Source organism: Nicotiana sylvestris, chromosome 2 (genome assembly GCF_000393655.2).
Source record: "Nicotiana sylvestris chromosome 2, ASM39365v2, whole genome shotgun sequence".
In the NCBI taxonomy this organism is placed as follows: Eukaryota; Viridiplantae; Streptophyta; class Magnoliopsida; order Solanales; family Solanaceae; genus Nicotiana; species Nicotiana sylvestris.
In genome coordinates, this window is record NC_091058.1 from 44430180 (window position 1) to 44440716 (window position 10537).

The following is a 10537-nucleotide window of genomic DNA, read 5'->3' on the forward strand; positions in this document are numbered from 1 at the left end:
CTAAACTCTGCTTCTATGTAATTAGCATGCCTTAACTTGTTATATTTACCCAGCATGATCAATTAAGCCATTTACTGTTCTGCCTCACTCTTTCTAAGTTAATTACTCTCCATAGAATGGTTTCAACATGTTTTCTGCTGTGATCTTTGCTGCATGACCTGCATTCCAGTTCTGTGGAACCCCTTTAAGAGTTCTATTACGGTGTATCCTCTGTGTTCTTAACCCCTTTTTCCTTGTGTGATAGTTATTTGCCAAAGTACTTCCTAAAACTGTTTGTTTTATGACTTATGTTCTGATTGCAAATTGTTCCTTTACACTTTCCCAAACTGTTTTATCACTAATGATTTTCAGAATTTCTTTTCAATCCTAAGACCATTCTTTTAAACTCTGTCAAACCATTATGCACTTTCACTTACTCCTAGAATACTAGGTCCTGCCTCTCTGGTATGTATACTGCTTAGAGACCCTTGAGATCTCTTTGAACTATGGCATATCAGGGCTGACATTTCCACACTGCATAATAATCAGTTATTACTTGGGAAAGGTCTAGGTGTGAGCACTGGTCGGGATCCTTGAGGTTCTTAGGGAACTCTGACATACCTAGACATGAAATTGGCTATGGAATTTTGGGCATTTGAGACTACTGGAGTCTTGGAAATCATTTTGGGCCTACTTCAGGCTCCCTATAACTTAATTTCTTTTCTGTTTATGTAATTCATTCAATTCTTGGTCTATAATAATTAATTGTAAACAAACAGTGGGGTGATTAGTAAAAAGAGAGGGTAGTTGTATATTATGGGTAAAATTGGGTAGATACCATGCCTATAGGGTCCTTATCGGTTCAAATTGTTTAATTGGAAATCATGCTTATAGGACTTAAAATCAGTTTAGTTAGAAATTCAGTTTAATTCATGTTTATTCTGAATCGGTTTAAGTAACTAATATGTCCGCTCTTTAATAAGTTTTCAACGCTGCCCTAAATAATATTGCTAGAAAGCATGCCTATAGGATCCCCAAATTGCCCGTTTAAAAATTATTTACTATTTTACTGCATTCGTAATCAGTAATAGATACCATGCTCATAGGACATCACTGTTATACGCCTAAGCAAGCCTATAGGACGATTAAAAATCCTGCAACTGTATAACTATTTTTTGTTATTTGTGACTGCTCATGTTCAAACAGATCTAAAATCAGTAGGCAAGCTGAATAGGTCTTTGACAGTTTGGTCCTAATTCAATATTGTAAAATCTCTGCTCACCTAGATATCATGTTCTAAGGTTTTCTCCAAAATTTTTGAAACTGTTGTTTGAGACGTGCACTTATTTGTTATGTTTGTGGAGGTAAATGTGAGCCTTTAATTGTTCTCTTAAATGTCGTCCTAATTGTTTTGATTGACACTTAGACTTTTCTTCTTTAAATACCTTAGGATGGTCCAGAACTACCTAAATTAGAGGTTCTAAAAACCTTCAGGGCCACAAGAAAAGGACGGGTAATGCACGCATAAGATATCTCTCAAGGTTGCTAGAACGCTTTAGGCTATGACCAAGGTGAGGGAATTGGGTAGTAAGGATATGATGACTACGCGCTAATGTCATGTGTAACCCCTCATTGAGGAGTGATTACCGGGCATTTGTGGGTATGATCTTGTAGGCTAACCAACCTAGGACCCCTCTTTCCCTACTCTCGCTGTTTAAATAAATTTACTTTTCTTTATATATGTGCAACTTGTTTAAACCCTTCTCCCTTGTTTCATTACTTGAATCATACATGTGCTTGGAATATCAAAACATGCCTTTACTTGCGAGTATGTGTTAAAGCTGTTTATTTGTTAAACTGACTAATTCACATAGTTTAAGTTCGGCTAGGACACATCGTTGTGGACCGCGAGGGGTGCCTAACACCTTCCCCTCAAGGTTATTTCGAGCTCTTACCCTAAATCTCTGGTAATGCAAACTAGTCCATGAGTTAATCACTCTAAGGTGCCCTAATGCACCATAATCCGTTAGATAACAATTCTTCAAATACACAATTCTCAAAAGGAAATGAGTTATTTCCCCCATGAATATCGAAACCCGGATTTCCCTATCAAAAAGGGAAAAAAGGGGGTGCGACACTTACAACATTTTCCTATTGAGACCCGCTATCACGAAGTGATTTCCTTGCAATAAAGTAGACATTCAAGGGTAATTCCCTCAAGTACTCGGGGCTTATTGTAGGGAACCTCAGATACTGTTGAATTGCTCTAAGTTAACACGAATAATGGTTGCCTTGTTAAAAACCTCGCCGGAAAATCCCATTTGGGACAAAAACCAGTCTAAGGGAAAAAGAGTGCAATGCGTGCTTTAAGATTCAAAGCTTCGTGCCGATCCTTGTCGAAGGCTTGCAAGTGTTAGTCAAAAAAATAGAATGGATTGGGGTCGTATCTTTATTCGGATTTTGGATATTTAACATGATCTTCCTCGACATCAAGCCCCTAAGAATTTTGACCTCGATCGTTTCTTCTTTCATTTCGTGCGAAGCTTTGTCCAGACTCGCCACCTCTACGGTCTCCGTTATATGGTTGATATAGATCTCTATTCGACCTTGGCTCCCGATCGATGTCCCTTTTGATCCTATCCATGGTCTTGATAGGATAAACGGACTTCGAAATAGTCCCCAATTGATCATCCTCGACCCTAATTTTTGACTGATACCAATTATATACGTCGGCCCAAGTGACAGCCGGGTACTCGAGTAAACTTTGCTTCAAGTGCTATGAAGCTATGGAACTCCGAGTGTTGATACCTTAAGTGAAAGCTTGAACAACCCAGTCATCGGTGACCGGAGGCAAATCCATTCTCTCTGCTTGGAACCGAGATACGAATTCCCTGAGCATCTCGTTATCTTTATGCCTTACCTTGAAAAGGTATGACTTCCTCATTGCAATTTTAATGGCTCCAGCGTGTGCTCTTACAAAAGAATCTGCAAGCATAGCAAATGAATCAATAGAATTAGGGGGTAAGTTATGATACCATATTAAGGCACCCTTCGATAGAGTCTCCCCGAACTTCTTCAGTAGTACAGATTCAATTTCATCATCTTCCAAGTCGTTTCCTTTGATAGCTCACGTATACGAGGTGACGTGTTCATTCGGATCGGTCGTCCTGTTATACTTGGAAATCTCAGGCATACGAAACTTCTTGGGGATTGGCTTCGGAGCCGCACTAGGGGGGAAGTGTCTTTGCACAAACTTTTTGGAATCTAGTCCTTCCTATATCGGTGGTGCCCATGGTATTTGGTCAACTCGGGAGTTGTATGTTTCCACTTTTTTTTCATTATCCTCAATATTTTTCTCTCCCAACTTGATTCTTTTGGTGAGATCCTCGAGCATCTCATAATCGTGGGATCAGTCCCTGACCCATTACCGTTCGATATTTCTGGCGCCGGCTTAGTTCGACGAGTGATTTCTGGTTGGACCGCACTTGGAGTTTTATGTTGTCTTTGAAGCTGAGCTATAGCAACCTGTTGAGCCTGTAGCATCTCGAATATTACCTAGAGAATAACTCCACTGTCTCCTATACCCTGTGTTCCTTGGCCACCAGATCGGGCTTCCCTACGTACACTTCCTCCAGTCTGCACCTAAGTCCGCATTCAAAGTAATGTGTGAACTAACATTGACTGGTTCTACAATCGGCACTTCCCATGGTTAATCGATGGTACACCGGCTCCAGGAGCAGCTATATTTTTGTTTTCCCTGTGAAATCCAAGATCGTCATCGCCATGTACGGGTGAGTTTTGTAAGTTTGACATGTTTTAACATGAGAACAAAAATTCTTGGCAAGAACAAGTGTGAAAATAACGTATGTTATCAGAATCAGTACTAAAATAATCACTATTATCTTTAGCCCCACGGTGGGCGCCAAACTGTTTACCCCTAAAATCTGAGTAATAATTAAGCTTGTTTTATGGTTTTAAAGATATGTGATTTAATCAAATACTAATTGATAAACAAGGAATCTAATGTGCAAATTTAAGAGTAAGGCAAGTCAAACCAATCGTATATGCAGACCTCGACCTCGAGCAGGGGCGACCTCGAAGTAAATAACAAGAACAACAAGAACAATAAAATAATAATAGGATGATTTAGATGAACAGTAGGCAAGAAAGTGAAAATGTATATTCTCTTCTCAATTATTGATGATCTTTATAAATGATTGAGTTCCCTTTTATATAGTTGGGGAATCCTTAATAGGATACAACTCTAATTGTAGTAGGGAATCTTTTTATTATACAACTGTCTAACTGCCTAGTACAAATCTGTTCCGGAATTTATGTCGTGATCCTAGGGCCACTGTGGGAATCTTCCTCTTTCTGTCATGAGACCATAACGGTATTATCTCGAGATCGTTCATACTTGGCCTCGGTGTTCATCGAGCACTTCGATCTTCGAAGCTTGTACTTTGCCATCAGACTCGCGCCTGGCCTTTTTCGATCTCGCTCTTGAAGTGACCCTCGAGCCCACGAAATCGGGTAGCCCCGATTTCTACCTTATAGAATATCATATGTCACGACCTGGAATTCTTACCGTCGTGACCATGATGGTGCCTAACATTTCACTTGCTAGGCAAGCCAATGTTAGAATATATTATCCTTTTTTTAAAAATAGTTGAGTTAACTAATGAGAAATAACTGAAATAAAATAAGTTTTAAATGCGAAAGCTAAAACTGCCAAACGTCGCTACAAATCCCTGAACCCGGTGTCATAAGTGCACGAGCTACCAGAGTAATACATACAAGGGTTTGAAAGAAATACAAAGCTGTCTTAATGAAAGTACACAGCTAAATAGAAAGGGGAAGGGGACTCCAGGAGCTGCGGGCGCCGAGTAGTCGTACGTCAAGTCTCCGCAACTGTCTAATTCGAGCACGCTAATAACCGCTGCTGGGACCGACTCCAAAATCTACACAAGAAGTGCAAAGTGTAGTATGAGTACAACCAACCCTATGTACTCTGTAAGTGCTGAGCCTAATCTCGATGAAGTAGTAACGAGGCTAAGACGGGTCAATCACACTACAATCTGTACGAAGTAAATAATAATGACAAAAAGTAAAAATACGGAACAGGATAAAACGGTCAACTGAAAATAGTAACTACGGCTTCAAGAAATAAATCAGTGTCATCCAAAACTACCAATCTTCGGCATTTAAAATGAGAATACCGAAAATCAAACACAACTCAAGAAATGGAAACACATAGGTTGTTGCGGCGCACAACCCAATCCTACCATATATCAACATCAGTATCATAATCTACCCTTATTTCACCATATCAATCCACCCTTATTTCACCATATCAATATACCCTTATTCCATTTATTGCAGCGTGCAACTCGATCCCACCGCATCAATACAAGTTTATCCAAAGCTCTACCGGGGCCTTTCCCTTATTCCACCTATTGCGGTGTACAACCCGATCCCACCATATCAGTACAGATATTCAATGTTCACAGTCAAATTAACAATTCAAACTGCGAAACCTTTACGATCAATAAATACTAAACTGAACCAGAAAGGAAAACCTTGTACAACACAGGAATCTCCATAAGTGATACTACTCAGCGAGACCAATTCAGTAATTGACAATTAAAAAGTGCTAGTAAGTCAATTTAGTCAAATAGCAGGAAATCATGAAACTATGAGATGGTCTAACATCATTATCAGGAGAAGACATTGATTAACAGGTAGCAGTTAAGCATGGAAAGCATTTAGAGCATATAACAGTTAAGACAGTGAAAGAGACAATTACGGAGAAGCAGAAAATCAAGTGAAACAGATAATTCGGCGGCATATAAGCACTCATCACCTCGCATATACGCCGCTCACATGAAATTCACATAGTACATAGTCTGAGGGTTCCTAATTCCCTCAAGTCAAAGTTAACCACGACACTTACCTCACTTCATAGTCAATTCAAAGCTCTACCGGGGCCTTTCCCTTATTCCACCTATTGCGGTGTACAACCCGATCCCACCATATCAGTACAGATATTCAATGTTCACAGTCAAATTAACAATTCAAACTGCGAAACCTTTACGATCAATAAATACTAAACTGAACCAGAAAGGAAAACCTTGTACAACACAGGAATCTCCATAAGTGATACTACTCAGCGAGACCAATTCAGTAATTGACAATTAAAAAGTGCTAGTAAGTCAATTTAGTCAAATAGCAGGAAATCATGAAACTATGAGATGGTCTAACATCATTATCAGGAGAAGACATTGATTAACAGGTAGCAGTTAAGCATGGAAAGCATTTAGAGCATATAACAGTTAAGACAGTGAAAGAGACAATTACGGAGAAGCGGAAAATCAAGTAAAACAGATAATTCGGCGGCATATAAGCACTCATCACCTCGCATATACGCCGCTCACATGAAATTCACATAGCACATAGTCTGAGGGTTCCTAATTCCCTCAAATCAAAGTTAACCACGACACTTACCTCACTTCATAGTCAATTCAAAGCTCTACCGGGGCCTTTCCCTTAGAATCCGCGTCCAAACCACTCGTATCTAACCACAACTGACTCAATAATATCAAATATTGCTAAAGGAATCAATTAAAATGCATAAATTTAGAATTCCCAAACTTTCCCCCAAAAAGTCAAAAATTGATCCCAGACCCGGTTGGTCAATACCCGAAGTTCGGATCAAAATCCATTTACTCATTTATCCCCCAATCCCGATTATGTACTTAGTTTCGAAATCTGACCCCAATTTGAGATCTAAATCCCCAATTTTCAAAAATCCCTAATTCTATCCAAACCCCCAATTTCCACCATGAAATCACAAGATTTTAGGTTAAAATCTTAGGAAAAGTAGTGAAAGAAAATGGGTTAGAATCATTTACCAATGAATTGGGAAAGAAAGAGTCTTGGAAAATCGTCTCTAGAGTTTTTTGTATTGAAAATTTGAAGAATGAGTGAAAATTCCGTTTTCTAGCTATTTGGTCAGTTGCAGGTATCACATTTGCGACCTGGGGTTCACAAATGCGAACCCGCAAATGCGACCAAATCTTCGCAAATGCGAAGAGTGACCTATGTCTGCTGCCTTCACAAATGTGAACCAGTGTTCGCAAATGCGGACTGTGAGAATCGCAAATGCGACCCAAAATTTTGCAAATGCGAAGGTCCACCCCCCAGCCCACTGCTCGCAAATGCGACGGTCTCTTTGCAAATGAGAGGCTCGCATTTGCGAGCCAGACCTCGCAAATGCGAAGTCTGCAAATCTGATACACCAGCTATGATTTTCTAAGTTCAAACCACTCTGTGGTCTATCTAAAAAAAAACCTGAGCCCTAGGGGCTCCAAACCAAAAATGCACACAAGTCCTAAAATATCATACGAACTTGCTCGCACTATTAAATCGTCAAAATAACACCTAGAACTACAAATTGAACACCAAATCAAATGAAATTTTCAAGAAAACTTTAAAACTTCTATTTTCACAACCGAACATCTGAATCACGTCAAACTAACTCCATTTCGCACCAAATTTCACAGACAAGTCATAAATATTATAATAGACCTGTATCGGGCTCTAAAACCAAAATACGGATCTGATATCAACAAGACCAAATATTATTCAATTCTTAAAAATCATTAAACTTTCAAACTTTTAATTTTCAATAAAAATTAGTAACTCGAGCTAGGGACCTCCGAATTCGATTTCGGGTATACGCCCAGGTCCCAAATTACAATCGAACCCACCGGGACAGTCAAAATACGAATCCGGGTTCGTTTGCTCAAAATATTGACCAAAGTCAACTCAAATGAATTTTTAAATTCTTATTTTTATCAGTTTTTAATATATAAGCCTTCCAGATTAGCATCCGGACTTTGCACGCAAATCGTGAAAGATTAAAATAAGGTTCTTAAGGCTTCGAAACACAAAATTTGGTTCTAAAACATAAGATGACCTATCATCATACCACTTATTGAATGTTTATGCAATAGTTTAATGGCAAGAAAGGGAGAAGGAAGAGTATGGCAATATATAGTTCAATAGTGACATAGTTTTTAACATAGGAATGGATTAATAGAATTATTCAGCAGCATGCTGGTATGATTGAAGTTGTTTTCAAAAAAATATTTCTATTATTCACGAGAAAATTATTTTCTAGTGTTTATTATCAAAAGAATATTTTTCAAAGAGAACATTTCACCTCTGGACTTGTCGTTTTCCCTAGTATTGATGCATTCGGAAGGTAACCAAATCAAGTGAATTCCTCAGGTAAATCATTTATAAGGAGTTAAGTCAGAAATTACAAAAACTCCGACATTTAGCTCAAAGGATCTTGTATCATGACTTTGATACCATGAGGGAATCATACAAGGATTATCTCTTTGAATCAAAGGGATCTTGTCACAAAAACTTTTGTTTGGCTCATTTTCCGTAGAGGCTACCTAGTAAGGGCATATTTGTACTTCTGGTATCTTGGTGTGTCATAATTATAAATACCTACTTTATATAAATTCTTTTTCCTTAGAAAATAAATTTGGATGAACAAATCTTCGTGGGAGCTTAGAATATCTTAGTTCTTCTTTGCAGTTTTAGTCACTTTAGTTAATGTAAGTTTGTAGTATTAGTCCCTTTTCCAATTTTTTTCTTACCCCAGTTTATTTCCTTTGTAACAGTAGTATTATAGTTTGTTACCTTCAGGTATTCTAACTAGTTTGTGCTTTATTTTCATTTGAAAGTTAATTTTTCCATTAAAGTTGTTTTTATTTCCTTTGAATTTCTTCTTTCTTTATCTTTTAGCTTCTGAATTTGCATCACTTACTATATCTTAATTCTTAATATTTAATTTCATGTCATTTTGCTCCAACCAATATTACTCAAAACTTCATCAAAACACCATCAGGTTTACTAATATTATTATTAATCTTTAATACTTAGAAATTTTTTTGAAAAGCAATTTTCTTGAAAAGTGAATTCGTGGGGGGTGGGCTTCTGATAGCATGATCATCTTTGAACTATTAAAATATTTGCTGGAAAGGTTTTGGACTTAATCAAACAAAAAATGATTCTTTATTCATCCGAATTTGACCTTAGCCTGCAGGCTGATTCTTTTTGAAGAAAAATAAAATACACGTACTATTACAGACTGACTCATTCTTCTCAATGTCCTGACAGATATCTACCTTCATTTCAATCCACATTACGACTTGCGTCGACTAGTTCAATGCAAATTCCAAAAACCACTACCAAAATACAATTTAATTTTCTTTTGAAGAAGAGGATTAGATTTGCTCCTAAGATCCTATTTGGATTGCAACTTCAAGCTCAACAATGCGAGTCAAGAAGCTAAAAAATGGATCAAAACGATAACTTTGCTTTCTTTTTGAAATTTTGTAGTGGGAAAAAGAAAGAAAAAACGAGGAGTGAAAATTTCAATTTAGATTTTAGTTTTAGCCTTTGTTTTGTTGTTTAACAGAGGAAGCAACAGTATGTGCCCACCATTTGAGACTATGTTTAACGTCAATTTCATTGCTGGTTGCAGGTATTCTCCAGTTCATCAATGAATTCATTTTCTTCTTCCTTTCAAAAACTTCCCATGCTTCAGAAAGATAAGGCCTGATTGCTCTTGAGTGCAGATCAGACTTCTCAAGAAAATTCACTTTTTCTTGATCATTACTACTCCTGTTTTTGCCCAGTTTCTGTAACCCTGGTATAACCTCAACCAAACTGGAATTTACATCCTCCTCTGAGAATTCAAATCCAAGATCCATAAACCCTTTTAGCTCCTCATATTCTAGCTCGGATAAGCTCTTACTAAGACCCTTTTTGGTTCTTCTTGTTCTTCTTTTCCTTTCTTTTCGTTTACCCTTTATCTTTTTTGGTTCTGCTTTTATAGGATCTGGTTGAAAATGGGTTATTGGGAGAACTGAATCAGGAGAGAAAGAGTCTGAATTGTAGCTCAAACCATCACTTTGTGACCCAAGTTGGATTTTTTCTAACAGGGATGGATCTTTTGCAATTTCTGGTGAATCTTCTTGAATTTTGCGATCTGGGTTTTCAGGTGAATTTAATGTAGGGGTAGGATTTGAATGTTTATTGAGGATTTGGAGATTGAACCAGCATGAATCGAAGAGGCTAAGAACAGCCTCGAGGTCCATTAATGGTTGGCTGAAGGAAACTTGGAAAGCAGAGGCTTTTGTGGAAGGTGCTCAGCCACGAGGATTAAGCAATTTGTGTGTGTATATATAATAGACCCTGTTCACCAAATTGCCCTTCTTAGTTGCTTATATTACGAAAATACTTCAACGTTGATTGTTTCACACGTTTTCTAGTCTCTGCTATTATTTCATTTGGAAAATGTTGTTGTACTTATCAAAGTGTTCCTACCAAAATTGTTGATAATTATTATCTTAGTTAATGACCAAAGCACGTAAGACGTCTAGGTTTAGTTACACTTTTGCCCTCTAATACTTCATTCAAAGAGGAGTTTCTGGAATTCTTTTCTAATCGTGTGCAAACCGTTTTTTATTTAGTTTTT

General features: G+C 37.7%; 1 protein-coding gene across 1 annotated transcript; it reads right to left on the bottom strand.

The window, feature by feature from the left end:
- Positions 1-9449: 9449 nt before the first annotated feature.
- Positions 9450-10157, bottom strand: LOC104217628 (uncharacterized). Its single transcript, XM_009767922.1, has one exon. The coding sequence runs from the start codon at positions 10155-10157 to the stop codon at positions 9450-9452; it is 708 nt and encodes a 235-aa protein (XP_009766224.1).
- Between the last annotated feature and the right edge of the window lie 380 nt (positions 10158-10537).